This window comes from Rhinolophus hipposideros (genome assembly GCF_964194185.1).
Source record: "Rhinolophus hipposideros genome assembly, chromosome: 20".
NCBI classification, from domain to species: domain Eukaryota; kingdom Metazoa; phylum Chordata; class Mammalia; order Chiroptera; family Rhinolophidae; genus Rhinolophus; species Rhinolophus hipposideros.
The window spans coordinates 41574725-41601630 of NC_138066.1; the positions used below are offsets into that span (position 1 = coordinate 41574725).

General features: G+C 37.6%; 1 protein-coding gene across 1 annotated transcript in view; it reads right to left on the reverse strand.

Annotated features, from left to right (window-relative positions):
• Nucleotides 1-26906, reverse strand: part of BPTF (bromodomain PHD finger transcription factor) — a 128082-nt gene that overhangs the window by 34076 nt on the left and 67100 nt on the right. The window contains exons 9-18 of the mRNA XM_081028037.1: nucleotides 18605-18734; nucleotides 18073-18211; nucleotides 14009-14185; nucleotides 10626-12930; nucleotides 6251-6375; nucleotides 5477-5605; nucleotides 3658-3808; nucleotides 3288-3330; nucleotides 951-1197; nucleotides 44-195 (exon numbers count right to left, since the gene is read on the reverse strand). Of these exons, the coding sequence (XP_080884163.1) occupies nucleotides 44-195; nucleotides 951-1197; nucleotides 3288-3330; nucleotides 3658-3808; nucleotides 5477-5605; nucleotides 6251-6375; nucleotides 10626-12930; nucleotides 14009-14185; nucleotides 18073-18211; nucleotides 18605-18734 (3598 nt within the window). The remainder of the gene's footprint in view (nucleotides 1-43; nucleotides 196-950; nucleotides 1198-3287; nucleotides 3331-3657; nucleotides 3809-5476; nucleotides 5606-6250; nucleotides 6376-10625; nucleotides 12931-14008; nucleotides 14186-18072; nucleotides 18212-18604; nucleotides 18735-26906) is intronic.

Here is a 26906-nt window from a genome sequence, read left to right on the forward strand (position 1 = left end):
AACACTTGAAAACAAAACGAGCCTTACTGTAAAGAATGCTTACTTGTGAAGTGCTTGTGCTTCCTCCAGAGCCTGAGGTATTGGGCCTAATTGTGACTGTTGCTGTCCTGGGCTGGAATGAAGTAAAGGTTTGCTGACTTGTACCTGTACTTGATGGAATGATACCCAGGACTTTCTGCTGTACTTGAACAACGCCTTAAAAAAAAAAGATAAAGAAGTAATTAATGTCTGCCCCGTCAATAAAAAGCATCAGGTGTTGTTTGGATTCTGAGGGGAAACTACGTGTGGCAGGGTTTTATAGTGGACTACATAGAATGTGAGATCCGAGGACTGAAATCAGTGAAAAGGAAATGAAAAATAATGGCAACAGTATGATCTGGCAAATGTGAATTAAAACTTCACATTTCCCTTACCTCCTTGTGTTGCTGGCACATTTACAGCGACAATCTTGCTGTTTGCAGGAAGTGGCAGTTTGGTAATTACTTTTCCTGCCATAGTGACTGGATTGCCTGTAATTTGGAACGTCTGACCTGTGCTGGCAATGGTTGTAGCAGATGTGGCAGCTGTGCTGGTGGCTAATGGGGTATAAGACATTTAATAAGCTTTACATTTAAAATAACCAGCAACGTAGTGATTTCTAGGAAGGGCACCAATGCATGAAATGTGGTTCATTTTGTATTAAAAAACAAAAACAAAAACGAAAAAAAAACCATTCCTTTCCACTCAAAATAAGTGAACTATGTAAATGTTGAAAGTGAAATAATGTAAAAGAGGAGTTTTGCTAATGTAATATTATGAATATTATCTGTAACACACCGTTACAGCTTGGTTGATCAGTCGGCTGCAGAAGAAATATAATTTTCTAAAGAAAGGTTTTATTTCAGCAGATAATGCACTGAAATTCTTTTTCTTAAATGAAAACCATCTTTTATTTCCTCACAACTGTGTACCTGAATTTGCTTGGCCTTGCTTGACCCAGGTAGCAAAGGTCTGATGGAAGTTCTTGTTCTGCTGGAATGTTACTGTAGCTGGAGATCCAACTTTGGTGGTTAGTACCATTTTAGTTCCCGTTGTAACGGAGCCACTTAGGGGGGCCACCATAACTTTCTGTGCTGGAGAGATGGTACTAGTTGTACTGTTTGTTGGGGAAGTAGTAGAAGCTGAAATTACTGTAGGCTTCTGCTGTTCCAATCGTTTCTAGAAAAGTCAGGGAGAGAAAACATGAACCAAAATAATTCTAAATAAATAATACCATTCTGCAAGAGGTCCAGCTACAATTTTTCCCAATTTAAGAAATGGCGCCATAGTTCAAAAAAAATTTTACTTCTAAAGATATGCCCATATAAATTTGCCTTGAATTTAATTTCTTGATGAAAACATGATTATGACTCTAAGTCATAAAATATTTTTATGACTCTAAGTCACATACAGTTTATTAAAAGTAGTTTTTCGTAATAAAAAATAAAAAACAATTGAGTTTTTCCAGCCCTTAGAAATATCCACGCTTCAGACTGAAAGTAAGAGACGCGGCGGATCTCACTGGAAACAGGGATACCTTGCTGCTCAGTGGCAGGATGTAGAGCAGATAACAAATGACAAGAACTGTAAAAGGTTTTCAGTTTACCGTAAGGCTAATTTATCCAATCATAAACACCACATCAATATTTAAATATCACTATTCAAGTTGGCAAATCTGCAATCAAATAAGCTGAAAATTATAAAACAATTTTTCTAAACTTCTTATAAATTTCCGTTCGAACATATTTTACAGAAAAATACATTAGACTGTTTTACATAGAGTGGTGTAATCTCATCTTTCAGACTACCATATTAAAGAAAATTTGTGTATCTTTTATCATGGATTGCTAATATTTCCCGACAGCTTACAGACGTGATGGTGTAAGCTTACACATGTAAAAACAGGTGGCATGGATTACAAAGCTGATGGCAGACGCTTTACCTTCATTATCTTATTTAATGCTGACACTACACTAACCCAATCAAGTTGCTGGTATTATAATTTAAAGATGAGGAAACAGACTCAGAGAGGGTGTGTAACTGGCCCAAGGCCACAGAGCTCGCTAGTAGTGGAGCTGAGATATGTACTAAGATCAAATTCCAGTGCTGAACTATCTCCTGCAATTGGAAACTGCTCACCAATGACATCACACCCAATCTTCTCAGGACTACTGCTATACACGTCCTCTATGCCTGAATGTAATGGGAGGTATTTCACATAATGTCACATTCCCCAGGAAAAAAGGAGTTTAGTTTGGATACATAGATAAGCCATCTCACTGAACCAATAAAAAAAGGATGCAAAAAAACCGAACATGTAGTTAGCAGTTATTTCCTAGGGGTTTACCTTCAAAAGTAGACATGTTGACTATCTTTGTAAATAAGCACGTTAAAGACGTTTTGAAAAGTAAAACATTAGGTTACATTGTAAAGATGACTAGAGACTTGCATAAAATGAAAACTAGCCCGTTTTTCTATGAATGAACAGACAGAATCCAAAAGTGCTGTTATCTCAAACTTTGATATAACGAACATAATAACCTATAATAAGCTGATATAAAAGAATTTTAAAAAGTTTCATAAAATGTGAGAGGAAAAAAGTAGTTTGGAATGAACAGTTTGGTTTAAATAATATGCAATTTTTAAAGTTATGTGTAACTTATGTTACTGATATTAAAAATAGACATATATCTATTTCACCTATATCTTGAACACTTATACATTCAAGTTGGCTAAAAACTGTTATAGCATCTTCTTAACACAAAAAAGGGGTAGTCATCTTTTATGTGGGTCCCTAATATTCAGGCGCTTATGGGACATTATTTATAGCTGGATAATTATCAATTACAACACACTCTTACAGAATTTTAGTACATTTTGCTTTTTCACAGATTTTTACGGATTGGAATTTTACAGGAAAAAATTACCTTTAGAGACCAGCTTCTAAATTATAAACATAAAAAGTAAGAAATCTTATTTTACACGTTGTTCTTCAGATATGTACACTTTCTGTAAAAGTACGGCTTGGTGTATCCACAAGCTACTTTCAAGTAATGAAATTAAGACATACATGAGATACACTTAAAAATAAGACCACAAGAATACATAATTACTGTGCTTTTAGTGTGCATGAAATTGGCTAAAAATGTCAATTCGTTGCCAGGTGGGACTGGTACCAACTCCCCCACCTGCTGGGCAGCCAAGCGCTGCTGTTTGAGGTGAGCCTCCATTTGGGCCTTGAGGTCCTCTGCCTTCTTCTGTTCACTAACCTTAGCCTGTTGCTCAACTGCTTGTGCCTTTTCTTTCTCCACTCTGCAGGAAAACAAAGGAGGAACTTATCAGAAACAAACCAATTAGGCATCTGGCATCTAATATTAAGTGACATCTGGTGGATTTTCCCATCACACAGAGGTATGAAATTATTTTGATTTAAAAAGAAAACATTTAAATTAAGATAATTAGGAATTGACAAATGGATAAAATTAGAAACAGGACTTTAATTAGGATATATAGCTGGTTCTTAAAATCAATGGTAGAATAAAATTAGGACACACTGAATAAAATATTAAAGGGGTAATTCTTTAGTTCTGAAGTGATAAAACTTTCAAGTATCTGATAATGTGTTAACTATTCCCTTACCTCTCAGCAAATGCCCTGATCTCCCATAATTCCAACTCTTCTTCTGCTACCCAGGTTTCGATAATAACAGGGCCAGTTTGCTTGGGTGTTTCTGGTCTTTTTGGCCGCAATGCGCTTGATCGAAGGCCTTTCCTCTGAGGTGTAGGTGTTTCTATGAAAAAAAAAAAAATCAGAATATTTTAAGCAATATAGCTTCTAAGATTATAATACTTCTGGCATCCCCTCTTATATATCATGTAAAACAGGGTTTGGCAAACTTTTTCTTAAAGAGCCGTATGGTAAATACTATGGGGGTCAGATGGTCTCTGTTGTAACTTCTCAACTCTGCCTTTGTATCATGAAAGGAGCCAAAGACAACACATGAGTGAGTAAACGTGACTGTGTTCCAATCAAACTTTATTAACAAAAGCAGGCGCATGGGCCACGGTTTGCTGGCCACTAACACAAAGGCCTGTGAACCTTTACACAGGCTGTTCCCGCTGCCTGGGACACTAACCCTAGCCCCCCCCCATTTGACTAACACCTATTTATCCTTCAGACCCCCAGCATGGATGGATGCCGCTTCCTTCAAGAAGCGGAGTTCGTTCTCTCTCCAGCTGGGCTGACTTTCCTCACCATGCACGACTCTGGCAATCTGCAGTTCCCCTTCATAGCACCGAGAAGGGGAATTTGTGAGTTACCAACATAACAGAGGGATCTGAAACTAGTAAGAATACATAAAATATCCTAACAATACAAATTTTAAAAATAAAAAGGAGGGAGAGACAAGCAGTGAACTGCCCCATATGTTCAGGGAACAGGGAAGCAGCAGAAGGAAACTGAAATAGCAGCAGGCCCTGGGCTGTCCAGTGATAGAAGGCAAAGAAAAGTGACTCAAGGAGGTTGCACTGGTTTGCATGACAGCTGTGGGGTCAAGACTGAAGCCTCGTCAGGAATGCCTTCTTTCATCTGGGTCTCTCAGCCTGTCAGCTGAGCTATCTGATACTGTTCCAGGACAACAACATCTTAATTATGCTCATATTTCATCATCTACTAGGACAGCCACCCCTCTTATTGCTGTTCTTTGCAAAAAGGCCATTCTCAGTCATTTATTCTCCAGGATGAACTTTTAAGTTAATTCCATCCAGATTCAAAAATTAAATTTATACATTTTTAAATTTAAGGGCAGCATTTTCCTTTTACACAGTTCTTAATAGATTTTTTCATAAATATTTTTATTGCGATATAAAATAAAATTATTGATTTTTGTCTGTGTGTCTTGAATCTGGACACCTTACTGAACTTTTGAGAACAGGGGCTATGTATTCAGGCCCAGCGCCTATCTGTAGGTGCTCTATAAATGTTTCCTGAGTAACGTTTTAGTCTCTTAGAGTATTTCTACCCTGGCATTCAAGTGTTTTCCAGTAGCTTTAACCCCTGAATGACCAGATCTCCACGGACCTCGTATGTATCAGCTGCTACGACAGCCGCCAGGACTACAATGCATCAGACAGACTCAGGGGCGGCCCTCCTGGAGCTGATGGTGGTGCCAATCACTGCTCCACACCTTAATTTTAAGAGGTATTATTACAGCTCTTTGTACCCTCCCCGTCCTTGGCACAAATGCCTATAGGCATCGATGTATGCCTAGTAAAATCTTGCTATGTTTACTACTTAAAGATCATTTTGAAAATAAAATAGTTTACAATAAAAAATATCCTTTTTTTCACATTATTGAATAAAGAGTTAAAGAAACAATTACAATAAAACTTCAATTGATAAAAAAAAAATGTGGCTAACAAGTCAATAATGAAAGAACAGAATTCTTTCTATTCCTTACCTTTTGGTGCCTCTGGAACTCCAATGGGGCAAATGATTTTTCTGATACAATATTCAGATCGAATACCATAAGGACCAACATCTCGTCTCTTAATGATTTCTGTTGTTGTGATTTCAGTTTCAGATGTTTCTATGGGGATTTAATTCACAAAGTATTAATAAGCACCTAAAAAACTCAGAGAATAAAAATGTATGATAGTGGCTGGTTAGCTCAGTTGGTTAGTGTGTGGTGCTAATAACACCAAGGTTGCCAGTTCGATCCCCACATGGGCCACTGTGAGCTGAGCCCTCCTTAAAAAAAAAGAAAAGAAAAGGTATGATATCTGCGGCTTTAAAAAGAAGACACACATGGAATAAACTTTTGGAAACATTTGATTAATTAATGACTACAGGATCACTGTTGAAATGCAATAATACTGAGTTTCTTCCTCACTGAAAACTTCTAAACTGAGCAAAATACTGTTCGGGGGCAACTTAGTTCCTGGTGGCAAAACTCAGTCAAAATAATAAAACACTAGGAGGGAAGTGGTAAGCATAGTGTACCAGATGTCCCAGTTTAAATGATTTTTACTCCACAATAAGAAGTATCTTTTAAAAATTCAGACTGGGTCACATGTAAGTGCCTCACCTTGTAATCAGAACCCCCGTATCCGGCCCCCAGAATTTTACAGCACACAAGTACTGTGTTTTAATAAACAACAGATATGCTTAAAAGTAAGCAAACTGTCAAGTGATTTTCGTTTGTAAACTTAAACTAGAAAACAAAACCTCTTACCTGTCCGTGTCGTCCCTCCTCCCGGAGGCGCCTTGGCTGCCATGTCATCCCACCTCAGACTTGCCCACAGTAACCGCAACATAAGGCTCACTCCAGCCAAAGACTTAACAGTCTGAAGCCTATACCTGAAAGAAACACCCAAGAAAAACCCCAGATGTGTACATATAGACACACACATACACATTCTACTAAACTAACGGATTGTTCCTTGTCCTGGTGACGTCAGTATTTATAATACGGGTTTGTAAGCACTCTGGCTATTACATGTTCCTTAATAAAAAAATTGTTTGTTCCTAAGCATACCATGTATCTAACAACTTAAAAAGGGGCTGTAGCCACTTCAAGTGCCATATAAATTTGCACAAGAGCAGGTTTCACTGCAAGATAGATATGGCAACAATTTATGAAAAGTTTATAAATTTAGCCTAATTCCAAAATAGTGTTAGAAAAATTATGAGGGAGAGCAAATATAGAGAAATAAATGTGTTACAAACGTGATGAGTTTTGAAGGATTAAAAGTCTTAAGGGATTTTTAATTGGAAATGTTTATATTTTCTCAAAAAGCAAAACAAAAAAAGACCTTGCAAATCCAATAAGACCTTTCCAAATGGACAGAAAATTCTGTATCCAAATGGTGGTTCTGCAAAGCATGAGCTCCTGGATAATGAATACTGCTAATACTAATAATACTTTAATAACATTAGTGTAGTGTGGGAATCCTACAATACAATGAATAATAAAAAAGGACAATACTGTATTAGTTACTCATCAGGAGACAAAGGAATCTGTTTTTTTCTAAATACTGTGTGCAAAGAACATTTTAGATATTTTCTTTAAAATAATATTAAAAACCCACTTCAAAGCGAACTTAACAACTGCAATGACTATCATGTTCTAAAATGGAATTAACCATAAAACATTTTAAAGCAGCCTTAGGCTGTCAATTCCCCATTAATGATCTTTGTGCAGTTACTTTGTTGACATTTCCACATACTTAAATGAATGCAGTGGTTGATGACTGCATTGTAGAGAAAACCTATAAAACTTAAAGAATTTCCTCTTTTAACACAGGTAGATGGTAAATCTTAGACTAACTTGTATTTCGAAGGCAGTACTTTCTATTCTTAATGTTAAATTGGAAAAATGAACAATGTGAGAAAGGGAAAGCTCTAGCCAAAAAGTTGCTGCAACTTAACTTCCCATCTCCACCTGTGACACCATAATTTTCTTCGCTGTGCTACCTATCGTCCTGTGAACCCTCTGACATGCAGAGAATAATTTTTAAATTAGAGGGCAAAGGTTAACTAGTGCAGGGATGTCCTGGGAAGGGGAAAATGTGTGTCACTTTCAGACCACACCCTACAGAAATACCTAGGGAACTCTGGGCTCATGAGAGAAAACAAATAAATATTTATTTTGAAAGAAGTAATTTTCATGGTCTCTCTTCTTCCTCCAATCAGTCTCTACAAACAACTTTAAAGCATCTCTATTTTACAATGGAAACACCAGATAGGGAACACACTTCGTGTGGTATCAGCCTGTTCATTCATTTACTCATTCAAAAAATACCTGAGCGCCTTCTATGTGTTAGACTCACTGAAAGACGTTAGGGACACAGAAATGAATCATAATCTGTTCTTGTGTCCTCAGGAGCTTTAACAAAAGAAGCAAAAGGGAGGGGCACCTGATATGGCTTACTGATGGGGACTCTCCAACGACAAGAATGTGGGAGTGGCTGACTGAAGGCAAGGGGCAGATATATGCTTAGGAGGTAAGTGTACAAGAGCACACACTTCTTCCCAGAAACCACACTCAGTGTGCTATGGCTGGAGGGAAGGGGTGCAGAGGTGCAGTAAGAGATGAAGCTGACACGAGAGGAAGGCAGAGCCAGAAAGTGCTGCACCCAATGGAAGGAGTAAAGAGCCTTAAAGACAATCTATATTAAGGACTCTGAAATTTATGGAGCATTGAATGGGTTGTAATGGGAAGTACTTCTCACAGATGTGGTGTAAGGGTAGGTGACAAACGCCTTCCCCCTCTCAGCCCTGCAGAAGTTAACATGTCCCCTTTAAATGCTTGCTCAGCTTAGTCAGAATAGTCACAGGGTAGATCCAGTAGCACCGTGGAGACAACTACAGGTTCAAAGTCATAATGAAACACAGAATCAGGGCCTAAGGAAAAGGGACTAAAAGAATGGACAGTGTGGAGGGGAAAAGAAGCCCTGTGAATTGATGAGACGAGGTTCACTTAGTCAATACCGCTCACACTTAACATTGAATACATAAAGATTGAACATTTGGCAGTCTTAGCTCCTACTCTAAGCATCCCGCATACTTTATTCAAGTGGGAGTATAATAATGTATTTCACATGTGTATGTGTGTTTTTTACATGCATGTTTTTATAGCTATACGTTTTCCAAAAATTGCATTCTAAAGTCAGGAATAATTTACATATTTATCCATGTCTCCGTTAGACAGAAGGGATTATATTTCTCTCAACTTCAGCAAATTAAGATGTCAGCATATATTTGAAGGCAATTATCTGTTTAAAATGTACAGGAAGGTGTTTCCTTCCATTAAAAAGTGAGAAATTAAACAGATACAAATTGTGCCCACAGTGCATACTAAAACATAACAATACAAGGCCCCTGAAACCCAGCTGTGCGGGTAAGGGTCTTGGCTCAACACCTGTTGGGTCCGAACTGGTTCAGAGGAAATGCTTCCCAGTCGAGCCTACCTTCCATTTCGTAATAGAAAGGAGCAGAAAGGCCGGCCTTCACAACTGCCCCGTCATTCTACTGAAAGTATTTGTACATAGTAACTTTTCCAGTGGGAAAGAAGTTACCTGCAGGACAGTCAAGGATACAGTTTGGGACCGCTCTCAATGAAGAAAGCAGAAAAGAGCAGAGTAATCCTACAAATCCATGAACTGTAATGAAGAGTTCCTTGATTCCCTGCAGGATTCTGCAAATCCTTCATTGCAGGCCCTGCAGAGAAATTGGACTTTTCAGCTGTCTCTATTGAATGTGTAATGGAGTGATGATATTTTAATTCAAATCAAAAGATGAGTTATAAAAACTTGGTCAAACCAACTATGACTGGTCATTAATTCCTTTATAGAGAGTACTCATTTACACTCTTTTTTTTTTTTTTTTTTTTGGTCTTTTATAATATTAGCTAATTGTAATAAAAAGGAAACAAAAAAGTATGGTTTTAACTTACGGAAACTGGGATCATATTAAAGACACACAGAAATAAAGCCTAAAGCAAAATGCAGTCTGCCCAGTCACTTGCTGAATTAATCAATTTTAGGATTCTAGCAAAATATGACTAAAACTGAGATCGCTTCTAATTTCTGAACATGTCCCATAGAATTCTTTGTTTTCAATGTTTATGTTCCATCCTTTCTTTTCAATTGTAACAGTGAAAAGGTAAAAAAAAGACAAGGACATGAAAAAGGACAAAGCGATGATAAATGTGTGAAATGTGATAGAGCAGATGAAGTACCCATTGGAATTTAGGAAAACTGGGCACTATTCCAACTTCATCCCTCTGTGGCCAGTCTACAAAAGAAAAGAAGATCCTTTCCCCAATATGACTACATGATCTTACAACCCCCAACACTACATACTTATGACTCATCCCCAAAGCTTAATGCCCAGGAAATTTTAAATTAAGACTATTTCTGGGTTTTAAAAAAATCCCTAAGGAATCTCAGACACTACCTTTACTCACATAAATAATAGAGGACTCCAAAACAAATGTTTACCATGCAAATGAATTACATTAGGAAGATTTCCACATTATGATGAATCTTATGTGATTTACAGGCAAGTTTCCCATGTCTTATGTTTTTATGAATCACCTAATAGAAACAAAATAGATTCTCAATCCATGACTGGGAATCCGTGTATGCGGGGGGTGGGGGGGGGTGTCTTAAGTTATACGCGGATTTTTGACTGCGGGGGGGTGTCAGTGCCCCTAACTCCTGCTTTGTTCTAGGGACAATTGTACAAGCATTCCAGAAAATTGATGATTATCTGATATTGTGATTGTCTCACGCCCAGATCAAACACATGGCAATAACTTAGTTGGACCACAAAAACAACTATTTGATGTGTTTCTTTTTGTCTTGTGAAAAGTAAAATTGAATTTCATATTAAAGGATTCCCTTACATTTTCAGTCTTCAAACATTTTTCCCTAAGTAAACTTTAGTATCTATCAGCTGGCTGAATTCAAAACTCTTTAACACTGTCCATTAAGTATAAGCTTCCTGTCTTATCTCTATTTATCTCATTTTTAAAAACGAGATAGGCTTATTAGATAATTCTTTTAAACTTTCTCCTTTCCCCAAATACATTTTAAAGTACATACCTCCACGTGATACCAAAGGTTGGTCTAGGAGAAGGATATGGCCATATATCCAAGGCAGGTTTAGCATTGTAATTAAAATAAGGGACTTCTCGGATTCCTCCTTTTCTGGCCAATTTTTTTAAGTCATCATTAGGCAAAACAAATATGCTCTTCTTGCTGCTTTTGGTGATAAACTTGCGATAGGATGGTAGTGCTGTACCTGAACGGGTCTTCTTGGGTCTCGAAAATTTCATGAGTTTCACTTTGTCTCTTGTGGAATATTCTTTGCTCACAGTCATAGATGTTATCAGAGTGCCCCCTGCAGTGGTTAGTGAGTCTGTCACTGTGGTCGTGACCACGGTTTTACTCTGTTCCTTCACAGAGATGATGTCCACACTACTGCCTGTGGAGGGTGTGGAAAGCTGTGTTACTGTTGTAGTGGTGGTTGTGACAGTGGATTTGGCACAATTCTCTGTGGAGGAGACCATAGTTTGCTTATCGCCTTTTGCTACTTTGATTACAGTTTTTGATTCTGTGGCCACTGTGGATGTGGTGGTGGTGACTTCTGTGATGACTGTTTTTCTTTTTGATTCTCCATTGACATTTTCATCTTTGATGGCGGGCAGGCCATTTTCATCAACAAAATCATTACTAAGGTTAGATTCCTCTCCAGAAGTAATAGGTGATGCTGTAACTTTCTTCACTTCTGAGGTTTCAATTTCCATATCTTCTACCTGATTTGTTGAACTGCTTTCTAGACAAGATGGTGGAGATGTGGCAGGTGGTACACTCTCAGACTCTTTGGCTGATGGCAGGGTCTCTAGGCCATCTTGGTAGTCACCCTCAGCATCTGAAGATCTCAGTAAACATGATTTTGTTTCCAAGTTGTTTTTTTCATTAAAATCTTCCATGATGACATCACCATTCATGAATGGCTTTACAGCAGATTCTTTAACAGTTAGAGACTTAATATCATTTCCAGGAATTATTTTACTGATATTATTAACCTTTGGTTCAACATCACCACTTACTACTTTACTCTCAGAGATTTCTTTTAAGCATTCACCTTTCAAATATACTTTAGGTTTATTATCTTTTCCATTTATTTGAAAGGTACTTGCTTTCTGTCCTTTCTTTTCAGAGTCTCGATTTTCATTATTCTTTTTGTTGCTACTTTTTAGATTTATTTGATCACTACATTTATTAACTGGTCTCTCCTCTAATTTCTGTTCTTGACTTGGTTTTTTACCATTTGCTTCAGTTACCTTACCCTGCAGCCTCTCATCACAGTTTCCAGTGGACTTATCTGAAACAAACTCATGTTTCAATGGTTCCAAGCCTTCGACACCTTGTTCTTGGGTTATGAACTGCTCAGAAATACTGTCATTGCTATTCTGAACAATCATATCTTCTTCACTGCTGTCTTGAACAGACATAGTATCAGAGCTATTTTCCAAAGTGCTGTTATATTCAGAGTCACATCCCAGTTTTCCTTCAAAGTCCACTGCTTTTGACAGAGATGGGATATCTCTATTATCAGTACTTCTAGATACTGATGGAAGTAAAGGGCTCTGGGAAGGAGAAACAATGGTGTCATTATCCTCCTGTATGAGTGGTTTTTCGTTCTTATAGATCAAAGTACCAATTTCATCTGCACTGGCTAGTTTAGAATCATCGATGAGAAAGTCACTTCCTTTTATTTTAATCTTACTGGGTTCCTGACCTTTACTGCAAGGTTCAGAGAGACTCTCATCTATGTCATTTCCAACAGCATTTTGTTTCTGACAATTTGTCCCTGGGCTCTGAATGGAGATGTCATCTAACATTTGATCTTTCGGATAAAGTTTACTTGTGTGATCAGGATCACTGATTCCCAGAATTGAGGAATCACTTTGTGAACATTCTTGAATAAAGTCTTCAGATTTATCATTCCTTACATTAGGGCTTTGTTCTTGTCTAAGCAAGTCACCTTGACACCCTTCTTTTGTTTTTGTTATTATTGGTGACTCTGACAGACTTTTCAAAGAGCTTGTAGAGGTCTTTCCTGTACCCTTAATTCCACCCTCCAACTTCAATTTTTCGAGGCGCTGTTTTTCTTCCAATGTAAACTGTTTAATTCTCCTTTCAAGAAGTCCATCTAGTTTGGATGATTTAATTTTCTTTTTATAACTAGTCCTTAGATGAAAACCCTCACTGACATTGACCACATCTACTTGAGAACTTTCCTGACAATTTATATGTGACTCTGTTTTCACACCATCATCTATTTCCATTGGTTCTTCCTTAAGAGATTTATCATTGTCAGAATCTAGGACTTCTTTTACATCTGTGAAACAAAGACATTTATGTAAGTAAATTTTTAGTGTGAAGTGTGGAATTCATAATACTTTTATTTTAAAAACCATGAATTTTCACTCAAAAACTTAAATATAAACATCTATGTATTTCAAAATTCTTGATGTATGATAAAAAATAGGTCAACGAACAAGGCTGAACTTTAAAAGGTTAAAAAACCTGTGTTCCAAATATTTAAATATTCTGATTCTTAGTATCTAAAAATGATGGAATGCCACATTTAAAAATTACTTAGTATGTGATAGCTATTGTATATGCCAGTACCTTCATGTAAAATTTTGTATAGAGTGTTTTATAGTTATAAAATATCATAAGGCTCATGGCACTATCCAGCTCATCTAGCTTTTAAAAAACAACTTTTCACAAAACACAATATAAGTTCCTCAAAATGTTGAACTCAGAGTTATCTCATGACCCAGCAATTCCACTCTTAGGTATTTACCCATTTCTTGGGTAAAATACAAGAACTTGTACACAAATGTTCATATTAACATTATTCCTAACAGTCAGAAAGTAAGAAAGACCCAAATGTCCATCAACTGATGAATGGATAAACAACATGTGGCATATCCATACCATTGAATACTATTCAGAAATTTAAAAAATGAAGGAATATTGATTCATGCTACAACATGGATGAACCTTGAAAATGTTATGTTAAATGAAAGAAGCCAGCCACAAAGTGCCACATATTACATGATTCCATTTATATGGAATGTCCAAAACAGGCAAATCCATAGACAGAAAGTAGATTGGTGGGCTGGGGGGAGGGAGGATTTAAGAAAGACTTGGGACTGCCAATGGGTATGAGTTTCTTTTTGGGGTGATGTAAATGTTCTAAAATTGACTGTGGTGATGGTTGAACAACTCTGTGAAATACTAAAAGTGACTGACCTGTACACTTTAAATGGGCGAATTACATGGTGCAAGGATTACATTTCAATAAAGCTGTTATCAAATAGACAATGGAGTACCTTTCCTGCTGTGCGAACTAGATCCAGTGCATTCTTATCACTTTCAGGCTGCCCTTCTCACTTGACCCTCCTTACCTTGGTCCTTCTCAGTAATCTTTGAAATGTCCATTTCACTTTTGTCTGCTCCTTTTGCAGAATCTGAATCTTTTACCTCGCCTTTCTCAGAATCAGGCTCTGTTTTTATTTTTTTTGGACTTCGTGGACTTCTTCTTCTATCTGATTCATCCATGTTTTCATCCATATTAGTTTTGGCTAAAAAGAACCAAGTATATAGTTAAGTACAGGTGTTTTGAATATTAGCAACTTACTGTCATATACCTAGTGTAGTGGACATTATTAAGTGTTTTCAAGCAATGTATATACGTCATTATTTTTTATTTTAAAAAAAAGTTGAAGATCCTATATACTTTCTTATATGCTCGGGTGACCTAAAGCATAAAAGGAATGACTGCATTTTAGAGGTGCTTCAGAAGCCTTCACATTTGAGACTATTTCAACCTGTTTGCTGACTCCAGAACGCCTGTACCTGTGGTTTCTAACACACATGGTACTACAGAACCATATTACAATCAGATAAATGTTATGATGCCCTATCCGAAAAAAAAGTACATACACAAACTTTTGTTAATCATTTTCACTGGATTCCCAGATAGCCTTGAAGTTTATCCATGGACTCCAGGTGAAGAATACTTAAGTCTGTACCACAGAATAAAAGACTTACAAGACAACCGAACGCAGTGTGTGGCCTAGTTTGGATCTGGTTTACTACCAACAGCAAAAACACATCTGAGACAATTGCAGCAATTGGAATATGAACTGAGAATCAGATGGTTAATATATTAACTGTTGTTCATTTGCTGAATGTGATAATGGCATGATGACGAGGAAAAATTGTTCATCTCGATTAGAGATATGTATACCGAACTAGTTTTGGTTAAGGGACATGACTTTGGGGATTTGCTTGAAAAAAACCCCAGGAAAAGAAAGTGGTCAGTGACAACTGAAAGAAGAGTGATAGAATTTGGTAACTATTGAAGTTGAATGATGGTTACATAGGAGTTCATTATTATATTCTCTTTTATTTTTGTGTAGTTTCAAATTTTCCATGAAAGAAAGAAAAAAAATAATCAAACTCACAAAACAGACCTATTGTCTGAATGAATATTCTTGGGCCTTAGAGGCACTTTCTACCTTTTATTTTCTTCTTCACTTGAACTCAAATATCTCAAGGCCTTAGCAGGATGTACATATTTTTTATTTAAATAAATGGCTCTTCCCAGAAAGGTTTGGATGAAGGAAAGGAAAAGAATGCAAAAAATGCACCCAGTACCTGTCATGACAGCAGGATACTGGTGAGAGAAGAAAAGCATCATACAGAAAGGTGACGGGATGTGTCTGGACCTTACATGAGGATAAAAAAAACTAAAATGGTGTTTTCTTTATTCAATGCTTCTTTAATTACTGCAGAACAACTAGGAGATATAGTTTCAATAGTTTCCAGTTGCTCAAAAAGAGCTTTGTATGACAGTGGTAGTCCCCTCTATAAACTGTAACATTCCTGATATTTAAAATAGACAACTATAAAATGTTTTGGGCTTCCCCTCCATTAAAGGTCTTCTTGACAAAAAGATTATTAATATAGGGCAGCCGGCCCAGGTGGTTGGAGCACCATGCTCCTAATGCCGAGGTTGCCAGTTTGATTCCCACATGGGCCACTGAGCTGCGCCCTCTACAGCTAAGATTGTGAACAACAGCTCTCCCTGGAGCTGGGCTGCCGTGAGCAGCTGGAGGTTGGCGACAGCTGCTGTGTGGTGCTGTGAGCGGCCAGCAGCCAGCCGGTGAGAGCTGCTGGGAGTGGCCAACTGATCACTGGCGACCGACTGCCTCAGTTGGGGGACAGGACGGGAGGGGGACGGATGGGAAACGCAAGGCTCAAAAAATACCAGCATGGGCCAGGGAGCTGTGTCCTACACAACGAGACTGAGAAAAAAATGACTTGAACCGGATTTTGGGGAGGAAGGCGGAAAAAGGGGGGGGAAGACTATTAATATAGATCCATTATTGAAGCTTATATATTAATGTGCAAAACAAATGCATCCAGTCTGAGTTAGAACACAGTAACATTAAAGATAATGGATTTGGGGCGGCTGGTTGGCTCAGCTGGTTAGAGCGCGATGCTCATTAATACCAGGGTCACCGGTTCGATCCCCAAATGGGCCACTGTGAGCTGCGCCCTCCACAGCTAGACTGAAACAACTACTTGACTTGGAGCTGATGGATCCTGGAAAAACACACTTAATATAAATAAAGGTTAAAAAAAAAAAAAGATACAGTCAGCAGTCAAAGAAGTCGAATACTCTGGTCTCTGGTGTGAAGTCCAGTGTTCCCTGAACTGCATTTCTCTCTATTGTACAGCACCTCTGTGCTGCTACCACATGATCAGATCAGATGAGCCATTATTATAGGGGCCAAGAGTTCTGAAATGATACACTGTATAATTTATACTGATTTATATAAGCAGTATAAAACTATATTGTTGCCTTCTCTGTAATTTCTACTCTGTAGTTAAGCTAAGCTAACAATATGCACTGCTGCTTTTTTTCCCTGCTACCATCTGGGTGGAAAGGCTCAAAAGATGCTAGGAGACCAACTTAGTACCTGACTGTTAAGGCCCAGCATTTGGACAATGGAAAGTCCTATGCTAAGCAAAGTGTATATAAAGTAAATTTGCAAAAGCCTAAATAGTTTTCATATTGATAACCTGTATTTTATTACACAGATCAGACACAATGAAACAAAAAATTTCTATAATTCCAAGTGCTACATGGGTAACTGGAGTAACAAAATGGTGATAAAAATTGTAACAATCTTTTGGAATTTATTATAATGGTCATTTAGTTTGAATAATAGAATAATAGAATTGAATATCTGGTAAATAGACACATTTAGTGAGCATCTGCTATATACAAGACACTTCTAGTCTCTATACAATAAATTCAAGTGGCCAACTGATCACTGGTGACCGACTGCTTCAGCTGGGGGACGGGGCGGGAGGGGGGCGGATGCCTTATAAAATACATTTTTTCTGTTAAAATGTAATTCAATGATAACTTTCCCAAATTAACAGTTCCAAGACTTCACTAGTCCAGACTTCACTAGTATCATTCACAAGGAAGCCAAATCCGAGGGGTGTGAGATGAGGGTAAGGGGGATCAAATATATGGTGATGGAAGGAGAACTGACCCTGGGTGGTGAACACACAATGGGATTTATAGATGATGTAACACATAATTGTACACCTGAAATCTATGTAATTTTACTAATAATTGTCACCCCAATAAATTGGAAAAGAGAAAAAAAAAGGAAGCCAAATCTGTTAGCTAGATATATACATAGTACCTATTTGGCACTTACAGCATAGGCTTTATAGAAAAAAACACATCACACCATATATTAGCAAATTATATTGTACAGCGAACAGAAATGCCTTCGAAAATCACTTAGATAACAAGGGAGAGAATGCATGGCAGAGTGCAAAAAGGGCGATGGAAGTCAGGAGGGATGGATTCCAGCCATATCACTCTCTATCTACATGAACTTCAGTAAGTCACTTAACATCTTCATGAAATAATCTGCTCATGCAACATGACTTTCAAGATACAAGGTCTCTTAAAAAAGCAGTTCACCTCTCGAGTTCTGTGATTCTAAATACAAAAGTCATCAGCCAGTAGAGTAAATCAAGTTAATTCCTCATTTATGTGATAGTGTCATGGAAGCCTATCACGTCCTTTCTGGTTGTGTCATGTGCTACAATACTGGTTACCAGACTATATGGTCCTCAAGTAGTACTGAATTTGAGATTTCAGAAAAATAATTAGGTGGCTGAGGCCTTCATTTTGTTTTTTTTTAAGTTCTGTCCTATCATCTTTCTTTAACTGAAATCCTAGATGTCAAAATCCACTGAGTAAAGGTAATTTTAAAAATTATAGTTTATAATTAATAAATAACATTAGTTATTTTACACATACAAATAAAAATTTCAGAAAAAGTTCTATCCAAAATATGGTCAGTATACTATAAATCTGTAAGAAATACAAATCAGAAACAATTATACAGGAAAAATAACTTCAATTACTTACATCCTTCTAAAGAGCTTCTGTAATTCACATTAGTATTGCCTGGCAATTTAGGAACAAACCTATAAACATGAGTTTTACTAATCCAGCTCCAACCACCATATCCTGTTACTCTGTATTCCTCTCCTTTTTGTTTCCAAACCTGATGTAAACAAAAACATTCTGGTTAAACAAGAATGAGAATGCTTATAAAGCACATGTGGTTTTGTATATTTTAACTAAATGAAGTCAACACACAAGCAAATTAATTAAATTTACCAATTTTATTTTCACCAGGATCAAAGATTTATGAAAAAACTTATTATTCCTTTGATATTAAAAGTATAACACAATTTTATAGTTTTATAACAATTTTAACTGGTCTAATAACACACTTATATTCTCCAAAGATAAAACATGCTTACAAAATTGCCAAAAAAATTACTTCACTCCAACTATTAAAAGATTGAGTCAAAAGTAAAATAAATTATTAAGTTGCAGAATAAAAGTCTCAGAAATGGCTAACACCATTTTAAAAGATTATAATAAAAATTACCTGATGTTTAACTGGAAATGTATATTTTACCCATGTAGCTTGTTGCATCGTTTCTTCCTCTTCTTGTTTCTTCTCTTTTTTTTTGACTTTCTCTTTTTCTTCTCTTTCAATTGATGTCATCCTATGTAACCTAAGAATAAAAGGATAGAATTACATTTAACTTTGAAAAATAAACACTTTGAAAAATAAACTACTGAAAATTATGAAAACAAAAACAAAGAATGTTTAGCTATAATCCCCAACCCAGACAATCCCAACTCAGAAAAATAAGTAGATATACAATTCCATAATAAGAAAAATCGCATAGTACAAGGCAAAACAAAACATGCTATCCTTCCCATATGCCTCCCCATAAGAAATATATTTACTTATGACTTATTCCTGAAATATTTCATGCATACATCAACACTATACTTACACAAAAGGGGTTGTATTATATTATGTTGTTATATCATATCACAAACACAACTACCCAGTTTTTAATCAATGAATAATTGCACTAGAAGATCTCGCCATACCAGACGATACACAGAGCTTTTAAAGAATTATATACCACTGAATGGACATACTATATATAGTTTATTAAACCAGTTCCCTATTACAGGGAATACTTTATTTCCTTCCCCCCAAATAAGACCAACACATTCAAAAGCTCTTATTTTATTGACCAATATTTCTGATTCTTTCTATGTAGTATTGGGATTTTAAAGCCTTCACTGAATCCACTAACATAGAATTCAGGTTTCCCACATCCACAGAGTATGATGTCTCCTACTTTTGGGCGAGGGGCAGGACTACGAAGCAAGGACCACGCTGATTAGGCACCAATTATTAAGTCACAGGATGCAGGCCACACTCTTTTTTCAGGCAGGAAACCAGGTATCACTGCACCCAGCAGTAAGGAGACGGGCAGGCCCATGGTTAGGCTCTACATTAAGGCGTAGATGGGCGTGAATGGGACCATTTTCCATAAACAGGGACATTCACCAAAACCTAGAGAGAGAGGAGCTCCTGGTTCTGAGAGCTCTAGAGGTAGGATTGCTTTTTATCACACTCTACCTAGTTGTAGCCAATTTTGCATGCACAGCTATGTGGAAAGAATAGGGACCATTTGTCAACTTGGGGAGAGAGAGTAGGTGCTAGTAAGCTATGGGAGATTTAATTCTTTTTACTTCCATCCCTCCACCAAAATTCCCTATCTATCTCCACTTTCAAGAAAGCTTTGTGTCTCTGGGACTATAGGACCCTAGAATCTAGCCTCCCCCAGGCTGACAGAACTCATGCTTATTAACTGCACACAGCGAATATAGCAAACATTCTTCTTTCTCTCACAATTGATGGAAGGAGAGGAAAGGGAGTGGATTCTCAGTGGAAACTAAGTCACTGATTCAAATACCACTGATTGCCACCACTCTTGGAACCAGGGAGTGGGGCAAGCTCTGCAGGCACAGCATGGCAATCACATGACAGCCTCAGCCCAGCAGAGTAAGCAATGATTGAGCCAGCACCAGGTAGCATCTCAGCAGAGTTTTTGTGGGCTCAGCTTTAAATACCTCGGAAAGGTCAGGTCCAGCACAGCAGCCGATTCCCAGGAATGGAGCACTGTGTGTGGAGGACACCAGTGCTCTGACCCTCTGGGAGCTCCTGGATGGGCTGGGCTGGACACTCAGCTTGTGCTACTGGTGTTAACACGGGCAACAGGTCCATTTTCATTACCAAAGACTTCACTTTGATGGGGATACCAGGCCAGTGAGGTGATATTAGCTAACTCAGAGGACATTGTATTCTCACTGCCACCAAAACGATCCTTATGGGAAAAGGCAGCAACAGAGGAGCTTTGAGGAAGTTCACGTCCACCTGCCTGGGTGGAAAGCCTGGCCCCTGCTGCCAGCCTGGAGGCCCCCACGGGGAAGGCAGCCCCATCAGGCTGGACTGCGCAGCTTCCAGGTGTCCTTCCACATCTGCAGGTTCCACTGTGAGCCGGACTGGCATTGTGGATGGAACTTCTGCTCCACTCCTGATCTCCATGTGTGCCCAGGGTTTTGTTGTGTTTGTTTGCTATTACAAACAAAGGTACAATAAGCAATGTTTTCTGTCTTTCTTGGTCAGCTTGGCAGTGTCGTCAGTGCTGGGATGGCTAAGTCCAAAGGTTCTTACACTTGTAATGCTGACAGTGGCAAACTGTATACTTTACACTGCCATCAATTACAAAGACACCCTGCTTTCTCACACGTTCACTCAAGTTAGTACCAAACTTCTCAATTATTAGCCCAACTGAGAGATAAGACATACTATCCCATTGTTTTGATTTACATATCTTTAATTATGAGATATAAACATTTTTTTTTAATGTCTACTAGCCTTTTGTATTTATTTTTCTGCAAAATGCCTGTTCAAATCCTTTGTCTTGTCTGTACTGGACTATTAGTCCTTTTCATTTATTAAAGGTCTTTGTCAATTAAGGAAATTTTCCACTTGTGGTGCAAATATTTTTCCTGTTTGTCATCTGTCTTTTGAGTTTGATTATATTGTTATTTTTCCACTCAGAATTTTAAATACATATATCCACTTTTTCCTCTCTGGCATCTGGGTTTTACATCTGTTTAAAAAGAAAGTATTACAACAAAAACAAATTAATCCACGCTTTCTTATTGAAGTTTTCATATTAATTCTTGGTTTGAAAAAACTTAGTAAATAGGAATAGATGAAGTTTTTTTTTTTTGTAATGATGTGTTTCAAATAAACCCATCATGCTTTTCGGTGAAACTCTTGAAGCATTCCCACTAACACTTAGGTGATACACAACAAGATGTCAACTATCACAACTTATTATTAATGTTTCTTAAAAGTATTAGCCAATTTTTCAAGAGAAATAAAACATATACTATATATTGGTAGATATATGCATAGTTATTATGCAGTAATACACTTAGGAAACCCAAGAAAATTGAAAATCTATCAGAAACTACACGAAAATTAAATATGCCATACTGACCAATAGGATTTATGTATACAAACAGTAACCATGAGACAATACAATGGAGTTCTGAGTTAAAATAACAAATTGAATAAACACATTTAACGTCGTTCCCTACTGAACTCCACCGAAACTGTGGCAAAGGGAGTTTTTTAAAACATAAACCCGCAGCGACCAGGGGAGCAACAGAGAATTTGGCAGCAGTAAAACGGTGAAAGCGATGCTGCAGGTGGACAGCTGTAGGTAACACCCCCTAAGACGGCCGGTTCCCAAATCAGTGGGGAGAACTGAGACTTTCCACAGGTTACACCACAGAATCCTCCAAAGGTGCGGAAGCAGGAATTACAGAACAGCCCTCTTCAGGTCTGTCTCTGCAGTGTGCCAGGTTACATATGTCTGCCAGGTCCTGTTAGTGGTGAGCCCACATCTTCCTGGCCTCGCTTGTGACCTCACCCTTCAATTTCACCTGAAGAGGTTCTTGTAAACTTGTAAACTGTGACCCAGAAACACGTTTATTTTTTCCAGGGAACTTTGCTCTTTTGCTCATGCAGTTAGTTTTATTCTTGCTACTGAGTTCAAAAGCCACACTTTACACTGCTTGAAGTATATACACATAAAGAAAAGCAAAAGAATTGTAAAACAGAAGTCAGGATAATGATTACATGGGGGTGGGACACACTAGCTTCCAATGTATTGGCTATTGATAAAGCTTAATTTCCTAACCTAGTTACATTCTATATATTCTTAAAAATCATAATGATAGAAAAGATTCCCAAAACAACAAAAAAACTTCAAACAACCAGGAATAAGTTTAACAGGAAATAGAACCATAAAGGAATCATTAAATTTTTACTGAAGATAAAAAAGGATATTTGGAGTAAATGAAAAGATATGGTTAGATACGTATAAGCTATTAAAATTAATATTTATTGGCATTGTGAATAGGATTTTTCCTCCTTGGCGACAGGGAGGCTTGACAGACATGATACTAATATTTCATTTAGAAAAATTAATGTGCAAGAAAGGGAAGTAGGTATTACAAAAAGGGGAATCGGTATTAGAAAATGTTTTAAAGCTACAATAATCAAAATAATTTGTACAGGGGCCGGCCCGGTGGCTCAGGTGGTTGGAGCTCCATGCTCCTAACTCCGAAGGCTGCCGGTTCAATTTCCACATGGGCCAGTGGGCTCTCAACCACAACGTTGCCGGTTCAAATCCTCGAGTCCCATAAGGGATGGTAGGCTCCGCCTCCTGCAACTAAGATTAAACACAGCTCCTTGAGCTGAGTTGCCACTGAGATCCCGGATGGCTCAGTTGGTTGGAGTGCGGGCTTTCAACCACAAGGTTGCCAGTTCGATTCCTTGAGTCCTGCAAGGGATGGTGGGCTGCACCCCCTGCAACTAGAAACGGCAACTGGACCTGGAGCTGAGCTGCGCCCTCCACAACTAAGACTAAAAGGACAACAACTTGAAGCTGAACGGCACCCTCCACAACTAAGATTGAAAGGACAACTTGACTTGGAAAAAAGTCCTGGAAGTACATACTGTTCCCCAATAAAGTCCTGTTCCCCTTCCAATAAAAATCTTAAATCAATCAATCAATCAATCAATAATTTGTACAGCAGAAGAAGCAGAGCTGTTGATTCTAACAGATAATCCAGAAATAGACCCAAACATATGTGGGAATATAGCTATGATAGCATCGCATATCGAAGAAGAAGAGGGCATGTCTGGGGAAAATATCACCTAGATCCCTGCCTCAGCAAACAATATTCAGATTAATGAAGACAAAAAAAAAAATACTCTTAAAAACAGTAACAAAACTTCAATAAGAAAACATGAATTTATGTTGTTGTTGTAATACTTTCTTTTTAAACAGATATAAAACCCAGATGCCAGAGAGGAAAAAGTAGATCTATGTATTTACAATTTTGAGTGGAAAAATAATTATATAATCAAACTCAAAAGACAGATGACAAACAGGAAAAACATTTGCACCACCACAAATGGAAAATTTCCTTAATTGACAAAGACCTTTAATAAATGAAAAGGACTAGTAGTCCAGTACAGACAAGACAAAGGATTTGAACAGGCATTTTGCAGAAAAATAAATACAAAAGGCCCGTAGACATTAAAAAAAAAAAAGTTTACAATTCTTATAATTAAAGAAATGTAAATCAAAACAATGGGATCGTATTTCTTATATGAACTTAAATCGTGTTAATAAAGAACTTCTTGGCATCTAATGAGATGATCTAAGTTTTCTTTCTTTGATATCTTAAATAGCATAGCATGAATCATCTCCTAATAATGGACACGTCTTCACGCCTAAGAGAAGCCCATTTAGTTGTAGTTTATTATTCTTTTCATTTACTCCTGAATATATCTGCTAATATTTTGCTTAAAATTTCTTGAATGTACATCCATTTGCCATTATTAGTCAGTGGTAAATATTAATGAAAGAGACTGGGTCATAATTTTCTATTTATCTATTGCTACTTATCAAGTTTTATAAGTTTTATACTAACATAAATAATGATACGCAAGATTTCCTTCTTTTTCTGTTTTGTATAAGAGTTCAAATAGAATGATCTGCTTCTTGAAATTTGCAGAACATCCTTATGAAGTCATCTGGTCCTGCCCATCTCCAGTGATAGCCTTTAAACTGAAATAGAAATCATTTTCCTGCCTGAGAAAACTGTGGCCTATGACCTACTCAGTCCAATGACTGAGATCAGGGGGCTCCTCCTCCCCCAACTCGTCTCCTACCCAAAAGTAGGAGTCCAGTAGGCCCCTTTCCCTGCGGATGTAGGAAGCCTGAATACTATGTTACTGGACCCTGTGAAGGTTTAAAATACCTGACACCAGCGGCAGAGAATCAGAAATATTAGTTGGTATATCCCCTTTCTTATTCTTGATATTATTTGTGCTTTCTTTTTTTTTTTTCCTTCCCTGATAATCACATCAGAGATTTGTAATTTGCAGTTTTTCTTTTCTAATATAAATGCTGAAGGCTACCAATTTCCACTAGGTACTCTTTATTTGCACCCCACAAATTTCAATATAGGTAGTGTTCCCATGAACATTCAATTCAAAATGTTTTCTAGTTTCCATTATTTTTCTTTGACCATTTTTTATTTATTTAGAAATGCATTCCTTACATTTCAAGCATACAAGCCCTTAGCCCCTGCATTTCTTTAAAGTTTTACCACAAATGTCTATATCCCTGAACAATACTGTAACATGACATTAGCATACATGCTTGTAAATTTTACATAAATGGAATCATGCATGTTTTATGTATTTTCTAGGAAAAGAATTGTTTTTACTCTGTTGTACTTTTATGAGATTCAAAGTCGTTGACAGTTGTTGCTCTACTTTGTTTTTCACTGTTGTACAGTAGTCCATTACAGAACCGCACCACAATGTAAACATGCCTGATTATGGGCATTTAGGGGCCTTTACCAAATTTCACCATTACAAAATACTACAAGGAACAGTTTACTATGTGTCTTCTCAGGTACACATGCAAGGTTTCTCTAAGCTATCTAATTAGCAGAATTGCATTTTCAACTTTGTTTTTACCAAATTGTTATCCAAAATGCACGCAGCAACCCTTGTACTAGTTGCTCTTTTATCAGCAATGTATCAGAATTCTCTTCCAATTATGTCATAGATTTGCCAATACTCTAATTAAACGTTTTGACAATTGATGGATGTGTAATAATAGGCCCTAGTTGTAATGTGCATTTTCCCCACCTTTCCACAAAGGTAAAGCATCTTTCCATGTTTTTTGAGTATTTATGTCTCTTCTGTGAATTATCTTTGTTATCTTTGGCCTTTTTTTCCTATTAAATTGTTTGATTTTTTTTTCTTATTGAACTGAAATTCTTGAATACATTGTGGATATTAACCCTTTTTTTATTACAATAAAACAAAATTACTTTCAACCAGTCTATGACTTAAATCTTTTAGAATGATACATTACTATTATATAAAAGTCAAACAATTGGAAACAATCCACTGTTTACTGATAAAACTGTATAGTAAAAGAAAGGGTATAACAAAACACAAACTTAAAAATTATTATTTCTCAGGAGAGGCCAGGTAATGTGAATGGAAAGTAGATGCAATAACGGTATGTTGGGGGCCGGCCCGGTGGCTCAGGCGGTTGGAGCTCCATGCTCCTAACTCCGAAGGCTGCGGGTTCGATTTCCACATGAGCCAGTGGGCTCTCAACCACAAGGCTGCCGGTTCAACTCCTAGAGTCCCGCAAGGGATGGTGGGCTCCGCCCCCTGCAACTAAGATTGAACACGGCACCTTGAGCTGAGCTGTACCTGAGCTGCCGCTGAGCTCCCGGGTGGCTCAGTTGGTTGGAGCGCGTCCTCTCAACCGCAAGGTTGCCAGTTCAATACCTCGAGTCCTGCAAGGGATGGTGGGCAGCACCCCCTGCAACTAAAATTGAACACGGCACCTTGAGCTGAGCTGCCTCCCAGATGGCTCAGTTGGTTGGAGCACGTCCTCTCAACCACAGGGTTGCCGGTTCGACTCCCGCAAGGGATGGTGGGCTGCGCCCCCTGCAACTAGTAATGGCAACTGGACTTGGAGCTGAGCTGCACCCTCCACAACTAAGACTGAAAGGACAACAACTTGACTTGGAAAAAAGTCCTGGAAGTACACACTGTTCCCCAATAAAGTCCTGTTCCCCTTCCCCAATAAAATAAAAAATAAATAAATAAATAATAATGATTGTGTTCTTGTTTTTAAATTGGTGAATTCACAGGTGTTCATTTTATTACTATCCATTATAGCTTATATATGACATACAACCTCATGTACGTGTCACCATATTAAACATAAAAAAGGAAAGACACTTGTAGTATGTACAGACACAGACATACATGCCCATCACTTTTATCTGACAGATAACATGCTTATAAATAAAAGAAATAATGGCCGCCTTAGGTACATTTTGGGAGAGAGTGAATGACAGAAGGGAAGAAGACAAGACAAAGAGAAAAGGAGAAAAGGAAGGAAGCATGGAAGGGAGGGACAGAGTAAGAAAAACAAAAATGAGAACAAGACAGGCAAGGAATAAAAAGAAAAGAGGAAAAGGGGAAAGGGGAAGGGAGGAAGAGAGAGGGAAGGAGAGAACTTGTCCTTATTCCAGAGTCATAATCTCATTATTTTCTTTTTGAAGTTTTAAAGTCTTGCTTTTCACATTGAGGATTTATTCTACCTGGAACTGACTACACTGTATGATATAGAGAACGGAATCCAATTTTCTACCGAATGGGTAACTAATTGCCTCATCGCCTTCTGTTG